Source organism: Neolamprologus brichardi, chromosome 7, assembly GCF_056152115.1.
Source record: "Neolamprologus brichardi isolate AB-2024 chromosome 7, ASM5615211v1, whole genome shotgun sequence".
In the NCBI taxonomy this organism is placed as follows: Eukaryota; Metazoa; Chordata; class Actinopteri; order Cichliformes; family Cichlidae; genus Neolamprologus; species Neolamprologus brichardi.
The window spans coordinates 30,545,511-30,565,125 of record NC_142110.1 but is presented as its reverse complement, the minus strand read 5'-3'; the positions used below and the strand labels follow the sequence as shown (position 1 = coordinate 30,565,125).

The 19,615-nt window shown below is 40.0% G+C and overlaps 1 protein-coding gene across 2 annotated transcripts in view; it reads right to left on the bottom strand.

The window, feature by feature from the left end:
• The window catches only part of dcc (DCC netrin 1 receptor), a 346,228-nt gene that overhangs the window by 127,526 nt on the left and 199,087 nt on the right, over positions 1–19,615 (bottom strand). For both annotated transcript variants that reach the window (XM_087843481.1, XM_087843482.1), the window contains exons 9-11: positions 6,477–6,631; positions 5,674–5,822; positions 5,416–5,554 (exon numbers count right to left, since the gene is read on the bottom strand). In XM_087843481.1, coding sequence (XP_087699607.1) covers positions 5,416–5,554; positions 5,674–5,822; positions 6,477–6,631 — 443 coding nt within the window. The remainder of the gene's footprint in view (positions 1–5,415; positions 5,555–5,673; positions 5,823–6,476; positions 6,632–19,615) is intronic.

Genomic DNA, 19,615 nt, shown 5'->3' with positions numbered 1-19,615 from the left:
AAGTGAACATGATGATCACAGGGGAAAAATGGGATGATGATGAAAGATGAAGAAAAAATACAAAAAAGAAGATATTGGGAAGAAAAAGAAAGAGTAAGCATGAAGATCAGAAGATGAAAAAGAATGAAACATAAGAGCTTTTAAGTTTAGAGAGGAAAAAACTTGGTTTTAGTACATGAAAGCACAAAAAAAGATGAAGAGGAAGATGCAAAGGAAAGAAAAATAATCAAACAAAGAGGAGAAAGCTAAAAAGAGATCAAACAAAGACAAGAAAAAAATGAATGGATGAAATAGGAAGACAAACACAAACTGGAAGAGCTCCACCTCCCGAAGTTTCATGAAATTTGGCTCCAAAGTTTTTGTGTAATCTTGCTAACTGACTCACAGAGAGACCAAAAGCACTGAAAAACACCAGAATAAATGGAACACAAAAGAGAGGATGGTGGTGAAGAAGAAGTAGAGATGAATGAATAATAGAAGAGAGAGTTGACAGACTTCTAGAAAAAGCAGCAGATGCGTTTTTGTGTCCAGCAAAAGTGCAACATTCACACTGAGAATCAGGGAGTTTTGGTTTGAGTGAACTGTCCAATCAGATGCCTGATTAACTGTCAACGGCTTATCTGTTGATTCAGCTGCTCGCTATTTATGTCTGTGTGTGTGTGTGTGTGTGTGTGTGTGTGTGTGTCTTCCAACGTGTGTCTATGAATCAGTTTTATTGTAAATTCAATTAGCCCACAAGTCACCGTTATCATCGAGACGCAGCCGGAAGATTCACAATACAGCCGCTCTGCATCTGCAAGTGTGTGTTTGTGTTATTTCAGATCATTTTTATGGTGTGACTGCAGCTGGACACACGCCTCCGTTCTCTCTGCCTCTGTGGAAGTTTATTAATCACAGCGTCCCTCTCTGCACACCCATCAGAAGCTGAATGTTGCATTGATATTAAAGGACTCAGTCTGTGTAGAAAATGTAAAGCACACTGTCCTACCATGCAAAAGCTAGGAATAATAGCAGGAGAGTATAGGGAGCCAGAGTGAAACTAGGACTTCTGAAACCTCATTCAAGACCCCTTCAGAACTATATTGTAGAACCATTTGAAATGGATTTTCAGTAATGAAATTATAATTTAAATGCAGTTAAAATGTGTGACAATCATCAGATGTCAGATTTGTTTGCAGAGTGTGGCTAATATTAACAGTGCTAGCACCAGCAGCATTTTTTCTTGGAGGGAAATGTCCACACAGCTTATGCAATATCCAACTTTGGTTGGATATTGCATAAGTCGAGTGCTTACATGCCAGTGAGTCCATTACAATTTAAACAATCATACCCACGAGGGCTAATTACTGGACCTCAAGCTAATAATGTATTCCCTTTCTTCAGGCCAAAAGGTACGTATATACTTAACAGATACTGCACTGAGAAACCTTGCTAGTGCCAGATTAGACCCCCTGATGGCTTCGGACCTGCATTAATTTTTTATGGTACACACATGAAAGCATCACATTGTTTCTGCAGATTTTCCGGCAGCATATGCATGAAGTGAAACTTTGGTCACACCACATCTCAAAGGTGCTCTATTGGACTGGTGACTGTGAATTCCCGTAATTAAAACCAAATAGAAACTAGTTTGAGATTATGCGACCTTTGCTACATGGCATGTTATCAAGCTGATGAGTACACTGTGGTCATAAAGGGATTAACATGATGAACATATTCCCAAACACCATTACACATTCACCAGCAGAAAAGTGCTAATATATGGCAGGATAGATTAAGGCTTCCATGTTGATGGTGCCAAATTCTGATCCCATGCTAGGGTCAGAGTGTCACATCAGACCAGGCAACATTTTTGGACTCTACTATTTATCATTTTTGGTGAATCGGTGTGAACTATAGCGTTATTTTCCTGTTCTTATACAGAAATGGCACCCAGTCTAATCTTGTGTAGTTCTGCTTCGAGGTTTGATGTGTTGTGCGATTAGAAATGCTCTTGTGTATACCTTAGTTGTAATGAGCGGTTATCTCTGTTACTGTTACCTTCACTTCTGCTTGAAGCAGTCTGGCTATTCTCCTTTGGCCTCTCATACCAACAAGGCGTTTTCACTCAGACAGTCACCACTAACTGGAAATGTTCTCATTATTCGGACCATTCTCTCTAAACCCTAGTGATGGCTGTGTAGGAAAATCCCAACAGATCAGCAGTTACTGAAATCCTCAATCCAGCATGTGTGGCACCAACAACAATGTCAGACTCAAAGTCACTTCAATCGCCTTTTTCCCCATCCTCATCCTCAGCTTGAATTCCAGCAGCTGGTCTTGATTTTTGTCTTCATCTCTAAATGCTTGAGGTTGCTTAAACCCAAAGTTGACATCAACTGATGTACAATAAAAAAAATATTAGTTTAAGTGACTAGTCTTTCTGAGGTCAACTAGATGTGGACATCCCTAAACCTATGCTGAGTACTTTGTAATAGTCCAATTTTTCTTATGTCTACCAAGTGAACAATCCACACTGACATTTAGAACAATCCCTTTTCACCCTGAGAACGTCTAGTCTGATGTATTTATCTAGTGAAGTGTCCACTATGTGTAGGCCACAGACTCTTTAATAGTATCTGTGATAACATATTAGGCTCCCAGTGTCGCTCACTGACATTTCACTCCCTGTGTCTGTAGTGGGCAATGAAAGGTCAAATTAATCAAATCAGTGATTGTAAAAATAGAGTTGATGCCCCCCTCAGAATAGGTCAAGGCTAAGGCTCTTGGATTTTTATGTGGTAACATTAAAATTGTCAAACAATCAGCGAGTAAAGGTGATTAGCTGGTCACTACAACTAGTGCATGCAAGTATACGTTTCTTAACTTGAATCTATTTCTTTTCCTAAGTTTTCTCTGAGTATTTTAATGACTTATGAACTTCCTCGTTTCTTCCTCTTTTCTGCGCCACACATGACGAACTTTAATACTGAACCATGTGAAAGAGAAAGTGTGTGTGTGTGTGTGTGTGTGTGGACTCCATTTAATGTGTCAGGCTAAAAGGAGGTTTAAATGAAGCTGCTCCTTCCTCTGCCTACTTAATTAAAGACCCCCGAGTCTCCTAATGAAACTCCTGACAGCAAGAAGGGGGGCTGTCTATAAGAAGGGCTAAAGACTGTGTTGCTATTGGCTCTTCTGTCGGTGTCTTTCTCTCACGCACATACACAGTGCCAGGTAATAGACACCACCTCGTCCAGCAGTTTTCAGATCTAAGTTGAAGTGCTGCTTGAAACTAGGACCAGTTCAAACCAGTCAGGCTGCACAAGTCACTCTTTAATATTCTGGACTCCTTGTGGTTAAGGATATTAATAACATATTAAGCATGTCTTCAAATCATCTCAAATTGGTTTCTTGAACACGACACTGTACTCAAATGGCACCCGCAATCACCAGATCCCAATCTAAGAGAGCACCTCTGAGATGTAGTGAATAAAGAGATTCAAATCTGCTGCAACTGTTTGTCATGTTCATGTCTGAGGAATATTTCTAGCACCCTGTTGAATCTGTGCCATGAAGAATGAAGGAAAAAGGCGGTCCAACCCAGTACTAACAAGCTGTACTTTATAATTTGGACGTTGCTTCAGGGTCTGAAAAGTGAAACTACTGTGTCTTAAAATGAGGTCTGGTTATCTTTCGCTGATATAGTCATCAGAATCGGGATCAGAGTCTAGATTGTTTCAAAAATAGCATGACATTAAAGATGTAGTCACTTTGTGTGAGCTAAATGTGGTGGTTATGGTTATGTGACTAAACATATTCATAACCCATCGAAACAAAATTTAAGACAATTTATTGATCATAAAAATGCACTTTGTGCAAATTTGTATTTCAGACTTTTGAGGACCCAGCTGAATAAAATGTATGTTGCACGGGTGATGTATGGCCTGAGCGGAAGAATTTTCAGCGTGGACTGCCTCAGACTGAGATAAGACATCAACAAAGTGAAAACACTCGTTTTATAACAAGTCCCAGCTTGCAAAAAATAAAATAAAAATCCTCTTCAGATTCTTTTAAACTGGATGGGTTAAGTTCACTCTTGAACATCCACCAAAATCAATACTTTCTTCAATAACCACAGTGACAACTTCCATTGAGATCATGTCCTTGGTATTTCAGAGAGAGTGGATTTTTAACAGCCTATTGTGGGCAACTTTAAAAAAAAAAAAGGCCTGTGCTCCAGTGTGTCATTGTTGTGCTGTTGTTAGAAATTAACAGTGGATGTGGCTGGAAGGAATAGAAGCAATAGAAGCAATAGATCCTGTAAATATAATAAATTAGTTTTTCCTTTTGTTACTGTATGACGCTGACAATTCTTTCAAGAAGTTCTGTACTTATTACTGTACTGTGTTTAATCAGTCTAGCCAAAAATTATATATATACAGCACAACCCAAAGAAGACAGTGAGCTGCTATTTTAACCCTCCAATTTTGTCCACCAATTTTCCAGAGATGTATTAACGGTGAGGGTTAGGTTAGAATCTTTGGTCACCCCTCGTTTCGTTATAGTTTGCATTCAGGATGCCAGACTTTCTTGTATTTTCTCAAAGTGTTCTTGCACAACAGTTCAAAAGTTGTTGGTAAAAGTTGGCATATTTCAGCATGCTGTGCACTGCATCCTTACAAAATCTGAGGCAATGAGAAGAGTAAAGAGCAAAGGAAAAGGTTGCAGGCCTTAAAAACTATCTACACCAGATGAACAGGATCTGAAAGTGATGTCCTTAAGAAATAGGGGGAAAAAAAATCAGTTTCACTGAATGGGTGGCTGTCAAGAAGCCATTCTTACAACCTGTAAAACACAGTGGAGGCTCTGTCACGGTTTGGGGATGCCTTGCATCCAGTGGTTTTGCAGATCTTATCAAAATGTATTAAATTACGAATGCAGAAAAGTACCATCAGATTTTGATCCCCCATGAAAAACCAGGGTAAAAGTATCTGATCCATCATATATTGGCCTTCCCAGAGCCCAGATCATTATGAAATAGTTTGTTATATTTTTTTCCAGATAATGGAACAAAAGGCCTGGCGAATTCTGGAGATGTTTTCCTGAAGACTACTGTGGGAATAGTGGACAAGATGTGCACAGAACTATATCTACTCCTTTATAAAGAAGTTTTACCTCTTTGCGTACCCAAATGTGATTCATACAACACAAGTGCTGTTCACCGGTGAGTGAGTGGATGTTAAGGTTACTATCAAAACTGAGAAAAGAAGATGAAAGAGTGAATAATGGGACACTGAAGACCAGTGGAATTTCAGTGACAGAGAAAAAGCCCCTGTGACTTTCCTTCTGTTATAACATGGTCATGTCATGTTTCATTTCCTTATACATGTGATTTTCCACACTGAATAAATGAGGAAATGTTAAGACACAGCTCACCATCTGATTGGGTGGTGACACTGACGGCATCTGAGGCAGTCCCTGGTCCATAGCGATTGATGCCCAAAACTCGAACTGTGTACTCTGTGAACTTGTTGAGTCCCTCCATCTTGTAGTTTTGTCCATTCACCTCCACACTCTGAACACAAACACAGAGTATTGATTACATTCAACAAACAACCGAATAAGGTCAAATAAACTCCAAAACAATCACTCAGACTATCTAAAGCATCATACTCCATTGGTGATGGAGCTCACCTGCTCCTTGCCCGACGGGCTCTCGGTCCACAGCAGCCTGTAGCCCAGGATGGGGCCGTTCGGAAAGCTGGGTGGCTCCCAGCTAACCTGAACGGAGGTTGGAGAAAGAGCCAATGCTCGGAGAGACTCCACCTTGCTGGGAACTTGGACTGAAGGCACACACAAACACTTCTGTTATCAGTGCTGCTACTTTTAGACATGTGTTACCTTTACTGCAGGGACAGAATGATCTGATTTTCATGAGAGTCAAGAGGATAGCTAGCTATCATTTTAAAATAAAGGCCTATTTCACTCCAGTATCACTAAATTTAAGCATAGACAGGTTTAATGTCTTAAGAGAAAAAAAAGGAAATATACTGACCGGAAAATCAGATGCATTTTTAATGATTTGACATTTAGATTTTCAATAGCTTAGACAACCCACTGAGTGAGCCTGCTATAGTAACATCTGGCCTATATAACTCGGACATTATTCAAGGCCAAATGTGGGCCACATCTGGGCCAGACATTCCTTGTTTTCCACCTGAGTGAGATCACGAGAAAGGAGGTGTAAGGAACCAACAACAGCCATGGATCCATCCATGCATCACAGCAAGTCTGGGTCTTTCTACCTATTTTCTCCTTCTGCTATTGGCTAACAGAGAACTCCATAGCTTGATGTTGATCTTAACAGTCTGCCTCACTGAGCTCAACTGTAGTCTGACCCAAAATATGAAATAATGTGCAAAAAGAAAAAGAAAAAGAAGTTTTATACAGATGACTGAGCTTGTGTGTTTGTGTGTGAAGGAGTGTTTGTGTCTTACGATCAGGTTTTGTGGTGATCTTGAGGGGGGCGGAGCTCTCTCCTGGCCCAACATCGTTATAAGCGACAACTCTGAAGCTGTAGCTCTCCTCCGGCTTCAGGTTGGAAACTGTCAGCTCCAGAGACTCCGGCTCTGACACGTTCACTGACCTCTCCCTAACATGGAAAAAAGCACCACGGATTAACTGCTAATTACAGGAAAAACAAGAAAAGAAAGGAAAAAGAACCAACTGTCTTTTCCCGAAAGTAATTGTAATTACATGTAACAACTACATCCTTTTTTTTTATTTAGGGTTTTATTTAAATAGACGTAAACTGGGAGGTAATCCCAGTCCATCTCCACTTTGTAACAGCACAGATAATCGCTGCTGTAATCAGCTGCAATCTGTGTAATCCCTCACTGTCTGCTGCTAATCCTCAGATTACAGCACCTCTGCAGCCTCGCAGTTCTCAACTAATCGCCAGACCACAGATGAGACGAACCCAGATGCGATGATTAGCATGTTTCCACAGTAACATCAAACACACACACACACACACACACACACACTGGGGCTTCAGTTCACTGTAAGGAAAACATGCTGTTGCATTTTTTATAAAGAATACTGAAAATATTCCTGGAGATAAAACATAAAAGGAAACTTTATGTTAGCAGGATTTTGCTTCCTTTTGATGAAAACAGATAAAACATCCCTGCACTGATGTTCACTGCATGCCAAATCTTGACTTCACCACTGAGAAGCACAAAAGAACTTTGTAACTCATCCTTAATTCAGACAGAAGGGAAATGGGAACTGCTCAGATATGTACTGTAAATAAATTACTGTAGCCGGGGATGGTGTGAAAGGTTTTAAATAAGCAGTAATGAATTCAGTGCAATTAAAAGCTCATCATTAGTTCAATGTGCATGTCTGTTCAGCTCATTTCAAGAAGGTTTAACATAAGGAAAGACTCTCGCAGTCATAGCTTAGAGTTGTGGGACAAATACAAATGAACTTTATGTCTGTTAACTGTAGATTTGCAACAGGGCTCTGTTAGCCTACCTTAACGTAAGACACCGTAAAGTGTCAGCTTGTTGCTTTTAGAGGGAAATATTTAATGGCAAACAATCCACTTGTAAAGTCATTTTCCAGGCCCAAAATCTTTGCTACTTCCCTAAATTAAAAAACACTGAGGCACAGTTTCAGTTGCTTTTAGCTTCAGTCAAATTGTCTCTTCCTGAGCTACCCATTTCCAATACTGTTTTACATCACGTTTTCCCCAGTGAAACACTGCAAATGAGTGAGTAAAACCTCCCAGAGAATTGTCTTACACCCACCTCACAAAGTTAAAAGCAGTTTTCCAGCCTCTATTATATGTTTTTTCTTTTCTCTGTGGCAATTTCCATCATATTCCACTCCAGTCTGCACATTTATAACAGTGACTTTGTGGTGACTTGTAAGTTATATATTCCACTGGACGTAGCATGGTGTCAACAGCTACATACGGTGACAAGTTGAACTTGGCCTATAATGCCAGTCTTCCCTTTTTTCCTTTACAGCAGCTGGATAAAACCTGTAGTTTAGAAAACTGTCTATCCTGCAGCTTAGTCTTTTAAATACTAGAGAGGATTTAAATTTGTCTCAATATGTACAAAATGCAGAGCAGTCACAAGTAAAATGTGTCTGTTCTCTAAGAAGTAGTTCTTTATAACTCCTACAAATTGCAGATTTAAAAAAACAGATATAATATGTTCATTTATAAGCATTTCGGCTGTATTTTAAAATTACAGGAAAAGAACCCTTAGCTGTTTCTCTTCTCATTACAAAAGCACGGATCAATCAGTTCAAAAGGTGAGAACACATTTCTTCTTTTGTTTGTTGTGCAAGCCTGACACAAACGTGTCTCATTCCCTGCTTGTCACATATAAACTCTGTTAAAAACGGCACTAGACTCACATTTAAATGTGGATTAAACCAATGTGTCAGGTTATTGTTGTTAAACCTAACATGTTAGACAACTACAGGCAGTGTTTAGGGCTTCAATCTAACCAGCAAATGGAAAAGAAAAGAAAAACCACAGACAAACAAATGGTACATAAATCTCAGTCTTCTGGCTGATAATCAGAAATGGGGGTCTCCATTTTAATGGCAGTGGCTGGAGCTGTATGAGTCAACTTCATTTATACATAGATAGACGACAAAAAATAGGACTTCCTGGTAAGTTATAAAAATCTGTTACTGTTACTTGATTTCATTTACTTCTTGTACTGCCGTTGTCTAATATGGGTGGATATAAAGCAGTTCAGCAACAGGAATCATGTGAAAAACTAACCCCTTTCAACCACCGTTTTGTCTTAGAGCGGGGTCCAGGTACTGACTCATAAGGACACCTTATCAGCAGCATCTCCTGTCAGATGCAGAAGCAGTATTCTGTTATTGTAGTTGAATTGGCTTTTATTGTTAAGGGGCATGTGGCAGAGGCAAGATTGAGGCTAATCGTGTGTATTACAATGGGATTTTTGACAAAATGAGCAACCTTGATGATGAATGCAAATGGGAGAATGCATGGGGGAAAGCAATAAGCCTCCTAAACCAAACCACCACCTACCTTTAACTTTCCACTACAGCTATAGTTTTGCTATTTGAATAAAGTGAATTGGACTGAGTGTAACAATTTATCTGGTGTTCTAAAGACATTAAGTTTTTAAGGGTTGTTTTTTAACTGGTTGTTGAGCCTTTACTGCTTTTTGATAAGGATGAACCCTAACCCTAAAGGGTAAAATGGACATATTACTATCTTTAAAGTTTGTCAGAATGTTTTTGTCTTTGCTCACTGACTGTCATTTCTTTTGAGGACAATATAATAAAAACATCAATTATATATTGATATAATTGATCGGCCAGAGGGGCCGATGGCGCGATATGGCAGCCTCGCTTCTATCAGTCTGCCCCAGGGCAGCTGTGGCTACAACTGTAGCTGCCTCCACCAGTGTGTGAATGCAAGAGTGAATGAATAGTGGAATTGTAAAGGGCTTTGAGGGTCTCAAAAAGCGCTATATGAATGCTATCCATTATTATTATTTATTCAGATTGCTCAGGGTTGTGTTTAGGGTCATCATGTGGTTAACTACACCATATTTGGGTTTTACTTGAGAATTCCATTCTAAAGGTTCATTTACCAAGATCTTTATGTAATTCCACACACTGCCACTGAGAGAAGATTGTTGCATGTGGCAGGTTCAATGACAAAGCGGCCTGCTCATACTATGATTAAAACGGATGTAGCATTTGCTGCGCTTATCCTCTTTAAGCTTCCCACAATTGTTCAATAAACAACTTACACCATGTGCAGTATATCAGCCATTCTGAACGAGGACCTTAGGTGATTTTTTTGGGGGGGCAGTTTGTCAAGAGGTTATCAGAATTTATCATCTGCAGACCACAGATGTACACGGTAAATTACATGGCAATCTGACACACTGACAGAGCACCAAATCAAGCGCTATCACCGGCAGCAGCAGTGACACACAAAGGTTAAAGAAAACACAAAAGGTGAGTGGAGTTCTCGGGGTATATAAATCCATGGTTTTTTTTTCCAAGGCTGCCGAGTAAAAAGGCAGAGACACAAAGCTGGATGTGGAGGTAACCAGCAGGCTGGATACAGAGTGAACTCTGTTTGGCCTTGAAAAGGCCACCGTGTGAGGGCAGTAAGTCAGCTCGAACAGGAATAACCCACGGAGAGAGAAAAAAATAGTTCTTCCTCTGCTTACATCTTTACTGAGTCCTTCTCATCTCGCTGGCCTTTCTTAGTCATTTTCCCCCGCTCTCTAAGGATCTCACCTCTTTCTGTTTTTATCTCTCCTTTTCCTTACCCTCCAGACTTTTTGCTCCACCCTAATCTCATCAGCCTTGGGGTCGCAATATAGCTGCAGTTTAGCAGCAACAACATCGCTCTCAAGTGAGACTAAATTCCACCATGGCACTAAAACCCCACCTGCACTAAACAGGCTTTCTAAATTTATAAATAGCATTATTAATTTACCGCCTATTGTCCCATACTGCTGGCACATTTTCACTCTGAGCATTTGGTTTACTCCTTTAACATTACAAACTGCATTTGCAGCTTCAATGTACCTACAATTACAGCATTCAAAAGCTTCACATTAAACTCTAAATAACACACATCAATGCATGTAATTAGAAAATATACTGCTAATGTTAAAAGGAGATTTTGAAAACATCACCATGCAGCAGGCTAGTTCATTTTGCCAAAATTTCCTTGCAACAACTGAAAATGGTGCTCAGTAGTTTATATGCTGCGTAACTGTAACCGGAAGGTCGCCGGTTCGATCCCCGGGCTCTCTGTCCTGGTCGTTGTGTCCTTGGGCAAGACACTTTACCCTACCGCCTACTGGTGTTGGCCAGAGGGGCCGATGGCATGATATGGCAGCCTCGCTTCTGTCAGTCTGCCCCAGGGCAGCTGTGGCTACAACCGTAGCTTGCCTCCATCAGTGTGTGAATGCGAGAGTGAATGAATAGTGGCATTGTAAAGCGCTATATAAATCCAATCCATTATTATTATTATATGGGCTCCATGTGCTTATATAAATGATTGACAAGGGAGGTCCTAATGAAATGATAGATGGTGTCCTGGGGATCTCCTCTCAGATCGCGGCCAAGACACCATTGAGCTCAGACTGCACAGTTTGAGGTGCAACCTGGAGGCATCAAGTGGACTGAAACATAATGTCCCAGAGGTGTTCCATTGGATTTAGGTCAGGTGTGGGGGTGTGTTTGTGTGTGTGTGTGTGTGTGGTGGGGGGGGGGAGTCGGTGGCATCATGTCTTTCGTCCTCGAGGATCTGCCTGGGTCCTCTTGTCCAATGAGGCCAGACATTGTTGTAAACCAGGAGGAACCCAGGAATCACTACACCAGGTTAGGGTCTGACAATGTGTCCAAGGATTTCATCCTGATACCTGGCTGTCAGGGTGTTGTTGCATGTAAGCTCTGTCCCTCACAGATATGCCTTCCCAGATCCTCACTGACCCACCACCAAACCAGTCATGCTGAACGATGTTACAGGCAGCATTACATCTTCTCGACTGTTTCTCCAGACCCTTTCATGTCTGTCACATGTGCTCAGGGTGAAACTGCTCTCATCTGTGAAAAGCACATGGTGCCAGTGGTGGATGTGACAATACTGGTATTCTAAATGCCAATCGGGCCTACTAGAGCAGTGTTTCCCAAATGGTGTGCCATGGAAGATTATCTGGTTCCACCTGTTTAGTACTCGGCGTGAGTAACGGGCAGAACAATTACATTCTCTTCCACTAAAGGGCAGTACAATTACTTGCTCTAATTAAATGGGTTCCCAACTGCCAGTAAAAGAGAAGAAGACAAAGAAGAAATGATATAACAGTCATGCTGTGAGACTACGCAGTGTGTAATAGCAATAGATAAATATTTGAAAAGAGAAAGTAGTCAGTCTGACCTGGGTCCCGGAGAAAATTTTGACCCAGATGAAGGCCCTAGCATGAGTAGCGGTCAGAAAAAAACAAAAAAGGTATACTGCGGACAAACCAAGCCAATTCCGCTACACCTGGTGCGTGGGGAAAAAATGATCAATATGCTTTTTGTAACACTTTTGTTTGGTGGTGTGCCGTGTGATTTTTCTAATGTGAAATATGTGCTTTGGCTCCAAAAGGTTGGGAAACACTGCACTAGAGGATGTCAGGCCCTCGGGTGACCGTCATGAAGTAAGTTTCTAATTGACTGGTTGGAGACATTCATAGCAGTGGCCTGCTGGAGGTCATTTTGTAGCTCTGGCAGTGCTCGTCCAGTTCCTCCTTGCATAAAAGAGCAGATACTGGTCCTGCTGATAGATTAAGGACCTTCTATGGCCCTGTCCAGCTCTCCTGGGGTAACTGTTTATCTCCTTGAATATCCCCCATGCTCTGGAGACTGTGCTGGGAGGCACAGCCAACCTTCTGTCACTGGCACATATTGATGTGCAATCCTGGAGGAGACTACCAGTGCAACATAGGCTCCAGGTGTCACCTCATGCCCTAGACCATAGCCAAAACAAAACTAGTGAAAAAAAACAGTCATAAAAAATGAAAAGGGAAAAATGTCAGTGGCCTCCACCAGCAAAACTATTCCTACTTTGGGGGTTGAGGCATTGCTATCCCTCTAGCGCACCTGTTGTTAATTTTAATAACACCAAAGCAGCTGTAACTGATTAACAACCCATCCACTATATAACTGACCAGATCAATAATTCAGCAGTTTAACTGACTTGATGCTATACACTGGTTAAGTAGTGAGGAATTTTTGATCAGCGTATAAACAACAACAAAAGCTTCCATAGACATAGACATTTACAAAATCCTGTTTCTGCACCTCAAGCTGATTATTTCGCTCGTCACCATGCTGATGTTTTATAAATGAACATAATTTTGCATTAAATAAGACCTGAAGTAAACAGCTGAGACCTTAAACCAGGGCTCCCCAATTCCAGTCCATGAGGGCCAGTGTCCCTGCAGGTTTTAGATGTGTCCCTGATCCATCACAGCTAATTTAAATGGATAAATTACCTCCTCAACATCTCTTGAAGTTCCCCAGAAGCCTGGTAATGAACTAATCATGTGATTCAGGTGTGTTGACCCAGGGTGAGATCTAAAACCTGCAGGGACACCAGCCCTCGTGGACTGTGATTGGGGACCCCTGCCTTAAACCTAATATGAATTGCTTTACTGAAGCATTCATAAAGTTTGAAACAGGCTCATTTTCTTATAGACAAACAGAAGCTAAACAATGTAACTTCTTTTTGCAGCCAGAGGACTCACCCAGTGTTGACCATTAAAAAGAATCCCGTCTTAAGGCACTTTTGAACAGGCTTCATTACTCAGACACAGAGACACTATGTATTTGATTTGACGGCAGCTTTGCAAAATATTGGTAGTGCTGTATAAAACTTTATTACAGTTAACAGATGGGCCTTTTCCAAATGTAATTGGAGGAATTTCTTCCCTTATTTTGAGACTATCAGTGAGATAGTGTGGGTATACAGCAAAAAGACCTATTCAGATCAAATGGAAATAGTGGTTCATATGTGGTTTCCATTTCTCTTGGTTATACGCGTAATTTTCAGTCACTTCAGTTTCCCCATGCTGTCAAAATCACATCATTCAAAATTGCATTGTCACTACTCTTGTACAATAATCTATCTGCCGGCTTTCTCCGCCAATCTGCTCCTAGTTCATCTAAGTTTCCTGTGATATCTCACTCTGCCCTTCCAGCCATCTAATGTGCAGCCCTCCTTGTGAGCTGGGACATCTCATCCAAAGTCTCTATGGGCCATTTGCTGTCTCCGCTCTACTACCACTACCAACATTGAGACAGAGCAGTTTTTCTACCTTCATCTTGGGATTCTGCACAATAGTGTCATTCCTCACTGTAGTCCAGCAGCCACAAATTTATGTCTAAATGTCTCAATACATGCTATTTTCTCCAAATGCTATCTCCTTATTTAAGTGTGGTATTAATCAAAGTTATGGCAATAGCTACTAAACCCAACAATATAAATGACAGTCCTTCATTACATTAAGACATTTTAACAATGCCAATATATATATATATATATATATATATATATATATATATATATATATATATATATATATATATACACACACACACACATACACCCTCCACATCTCTCAGAGAAGAGCTCGAGAGGATGTGGAGGGTGAAGGTAACGGTGGTCCCCGTGGTAATTGGAGCACTAGGTGCGGTGACTCCCAAGCTAGGCAAGTGGCTCCAGCAGATCCCGGGAATAACATCGGAGATCTCTGTCCAGAAGAGCGCAGTCCTGGGAACAGCTAAGATACTGCGCAGGACCCTCAAGCTCCCAGGCCTCTGGTAGAGGACCCGAGCTTGAAGGATAAACCGCCCACAGGGGCGTGCTGGGTGTTTACATATTATATATATATATATATATATATATATATATATATATATATATATATATATATATATATTATTTTATTTTTTTTGGATATACCAAGGGATATCCCTATACCCCTTTTTGTCAGGTCTTGTATTAGTACTTATCTTGGTACAATTAAATGCCAGAAATGTGTCAAAGGAATTTACATCTACTGCAACTTGAAGATCATTTATATCATCTCAACTCTCAACTCAAACTCTTTCGTATTATTTGCCCATTTTGCTATTTCAACAAGCAGGTAGTAAACGATATAGAGACATCTTTATATGAGCTGATCCACTACTTTTACCCAAGGAGCTTTATGTTGTAAGATAAAGACCCACAGTATTAGAGAGAAACCCAAACTATCAAATGACCCCCTGTACTTGGCAACAGTGGGAAGGAAAAACTCCCTTTTAACAGGAAGAAACTTCAAGCAGAACTAGGCTCAGGTATTGGAAGCCATCTGGCGTGACTGGTTGGGGTTGAGGGGAGGGATACAGGGCAAACGACACACTGTGGAAGAGAACCAGAGACTAATAATGACTAACATTAAACAAGTTTCAATACCTGTCAGGTGGGTTAACTGAAGTGAAACCTATAGTAGTTCCTGTCAAAGGCTTTAGGCTACATTTAACTGTGCATCTTATTGGTCTCACAGCATCTATGTATAAGGACGTGTTCTAATTTTATTGCAAATTGAGTCCAAAATAATGGCTATTGCTGGGGAACATTAAAAGAGAAAGAAAAGAGAAAGGAGTAGGTATCATTGGCATGTAAAATGATGGTAATTATGAGAACCCTAACATATCCTGAAAATAACAGTAATTAGTATGACCTGCTCTGGAGAGAGGTGTGATGACTCGTACGGATGTCTACTCAAAACATCTTTTCATCCTTCTGCCTTCTTTCTTTTTCCATTTTCTTTCTTGATCTGCCCAGATATTTCTCTATTTTGCTGTCAATATATTTCCAGGAAGTCATTACAGCTGACAAAAAAAGTCATCCTCACCCTTCCCCCCAGCCAATTCCCCTTCTTTTGTAATCTTTCATTGTTTTCTCTCTCAGTCTCCCTCCCCTCTCATTTTCTGCAAGTTATTAGCACTGACAAAACCCATCTCGGCATTTTTCTCAAAGTCATTAGAACTGACAAAACCTCTGCCTCTATTCCTTCTGTAAGTCATTAGGACTGACAGAATCTCTCTATCGAATCGTTTCATGACACAAACTTCAGTGGCTCTTTTGTCCAGCCTACCGTTCAGAGGCCCAGAGCTCTGCAGGCCTAGATTGTCTCTGAGGTAACAAAGCTTAAAAGCCTGGATGTGAAAGCCTTCAGCTGGAGCCCCGACTGTCAGAGGTAACCATTTAACACCAGCAGGGGAGTCACCAATGTGTCACCCAGAGCTTTTTCTACTCAGTGCTTTGAGCTGCTGTGTGCACCAGAGCCGTGATCTAAGAAATGCACTGTTGTCTTTTACACACTGTTAGTATAAAACTCTGTACCATCAGACTTTTATCCCTTTATAAGCTAACAACTGCTAAATCAGGATATTGGTTGCAGATGCCTTTGAGTCAACAACTTGAGTTCGTCTATCTTTTTCAGCCAAGTAAGCAGCAAGTCTCTGTAAAACAATGTCACTGCTGGCCAGTTTGTTCCAGGCAAAAATACCTCATTCACTTCTTATTGGATAATGTAGAGACTTTATACAGATATTAATGTGCATGGGCACATCCTGGTTGCCAGAGGATGTGCCCACGCAGCTCTACCAATCTGCAGATAGTTCATTTGGAGCCACAAGGCATGACTTCAGGATTTGTGTGAAATGTCTTGGCAATTACTTTGTAATGACATGGCATCATACCAAAGATAAGACAAATGACTGAAACTAGCACCACTGACTAACAATAGCCATGTGCTACGTTTCACGATTATTAATATGCAAACTAGGGCTGTGTGATATGACCAAAATCTCATATCCCGATATAAGACATTTATCATCCTGACAACGATATATATCACAAAAATTTTACACTTTCAGCAAATTCTGGGAATCTCGGGAAACTTGAGTTGCGTGAAGTGTTTTCAGCTTGGCGTTGTGTACCTGGAGTCGAGTGTTTTGACCGATGCATGAAACTGAATATTTTTAGATATAAGTTTGTGCCATTTTCTTTGTCAGTATTTATTACACGGTGTGAAAAGCATGAGTCTAAGGTTTATTTTGAGCACCTGATGTCTCTTTTTTTGCTTCTCATCCATAAACTCTCTCCATACTCTTTTACGTGATTCTTGCGTAGGTGGTAGAAGAGGTTTGCCATGTTTGAGTCTGAGGTGGGGACGGTTTCCTGCATAATTTTAGTCCATGTCAGACTTTTCATAACCAAACCATCAAGACGATGAAAAAAATATTGCAGTAAACAATTTATTTTGCGACACCACGAAACAAACGATAGGGTAATATGAAACAATAGACGTTTTCATATTGTCATCCGATATATATCGCTATATCGAACAGCCCTAACGCAAACTGTCATGACCAGTGATTAGTGGTTATGAGTACTATTCATAGAGAGTTGGAGGTTGCCTGCAATCACAGCATTATATGGTGGTTACAATTTGCACTCTTTTACCCATTATATTACATATATTACAATTTTTGGCGTTGTGCATTTTGGGGTTTGAAAGCCACAGAAATGTTCAGTGTTTTAAAAAAAGCGCATCTCAGGTTTTCTGTCACATATGGGGTCACGAAATCTTTTTGCTTATGCTTTTTGCTTTTTGCTTTTTGCTTATCTTTTTCCTTATGATTCTCTTTCTTCAATCCTTTATCACCTTGACTGTTCTTTAGGCGAGGAGATATTTTTCACCATCTTACAATTCTGTGATTACATCGTTTCCCCACCTCAACTGAGCATTTATGGCTCTTGTAACTTTGCAAATGAAGATTTTTTTAAACATATATATGCAAATAAAGAATTAAAATGTATACTTTAATGGTTATCCAGTTAATCCATTTTCAAAGAAATAATCAGAAAGGGGTTCATTTCTCATGCTGCTCTTTTTAAAATTCACCTTTTGTTTAAATAACAATAAGTAAAATATTCTAGGAAAAACTTTGGGATCTGGGTAATTGCGTCAAGGATTTCCACCTTGTTTTTCTTGCTACTATCACCCAAACCCCAAATCTTACGTCTAGTTAGGTGCAGGATCGTGTCTGTGTCTATAGAGCTTGTAACTATAAAGCCAAAGTTGGGTGTCTTTCAGCAGGAGGAGCTGAATGAGAGCTTATGGTTCTGTGAGAGATAGGAGATAATACATATTATAATATAAGCTTTGCCTGACAGATGTTTTTTTCACTTTATGATTGAAGGTTTCTCTAATTAGAACAATTAATCAGTTGATTTTTATTGTTTTCTCATAGTGTCTGTATAGCTGTTGATTTTCTTATTTTCCTATGTGAACATTGATTAAATTGCTATTGATTGCTAGCTGCTTCTACCCTATTACAGTCAACACAATTCATTTATATAAGCACTGACAAAAAATGACCAGGTTAGTTAGGACCAGGTTTAAGTGGTGTTGGCAGCCTTCGTAGATGTTTACTATTACCGTATTTTCCGCACTATAAGGCGCACTTAAAAGCCTTTAATTTTCTCCCCCAAAAAAATCGACAGTGCACCTTATAATCTGGTGCGCCTTATCTATGAATTACGGCTGTGTTTACTGACCTCGAACAGATTTTATGTGGTACACTGCGCTCAAAAATCTGTCAAAAAATGTTTTAGTAGGACTTTGCTAAGCTACGAAGCCGCACCGCTTGATGGATTGTCTGAGCGTTATGGCTACCGTAGTCAGGAGCCTCGCGGCTCAGAGTAATCTGGGTCCAAAACTCTGTCTGCATCAGGTCCCAAACGAACACTGTGTAAATTCTTTCATCTTTAATAAAATGATCTGTGTTTCTGCTTTACTAGGTGTAACAATTAAGTTTAACATTCAGGCATCCATGAAAACAGAATTTATTAAACTTAACAGAATTAGAAGTTAGCAGAAAGTTAGCTTGCTGGTTTCGCTAGTTACCTAAGCATGATATATCATGTTCTGACTAAGAGACTGCTGGAAAAAAATAAAACGTACAGCTCTGCTATCACTTCTAACATGAATGAAGACAGAAAACTACACAATAGTGACGTTTGTAGGGTTACTGAAGTTAGGTTAGGCTAGATGGTATATAATGCTGTGCTGGTGATCGCTAGCGACACAGCTATGTTAGCATACCAAAGCATAACACAGTGAACCTGGAGAATGAACGTTAACTTTTTTCCACTTGATAAAAGTTCCCGATGTTTTTTTTGACAAATGCAATCGCATGAAAAATTGCTGTAAATGGACCAAACTTTAGTAGGGGAGAACAACTGAGATAATCCAGCCACAGTATGAGGTTAGTTATTAATGTAAGATAAGATAAACTTTATTAATCCCACAAATGGAAAATTTGTTTTGTTACAGCAGAAAGTGGACAGTGCAAAGTTACATAGCAAAAAAAACACTGGAACAACATATACTGTTGTTCCAGTGTTTATAGAGCAGCTACCAGAGAATTCAACATTAATGAATCAATGGTACCTAAGTAGAGGAAGCAAGAGGAATGAGTTGAGTAAAGTTTGACTTATCTGGCTGTTTTGTTTTGTTTAACGTTCTTTATTATCCGGTGTGCCTTATGTATGAAAACAGACCCGTTTGTCAACAGTGCGCCTTATAATCCCGTGAGCCTTATGGTCCGAAAAATACAGTAATACAGTCAGTTACTACAATTAGTGGCACAGCACAAGATGTAATTGGTCAGAGATCCAATTAAAACTACATTCTGAGACAAGTGCAGTAACTTACCATATCCAAAGTATCCAGAGTTATAAAAAAAATACCAACTACAGTTGGTTTAAAGGGGAAAGTAACCCAAAATTATTGAAAATCAGACTTTGAACCTTTTCTCTCAACATTTTCTTCTGTAAATTTGGCCATTTTAACATGGTTGTCTATGGGAATTTACTCACCAAGGCCCTCTAGCGGCCAACCTCCCATTGGCTTAATTGTTTATCCCCAGGGGGTGGCACTTATGTGACAAACATTTAAACACAACTTTAAAAAGCTGCTTATTTGTTATTGTTTTTTAATCA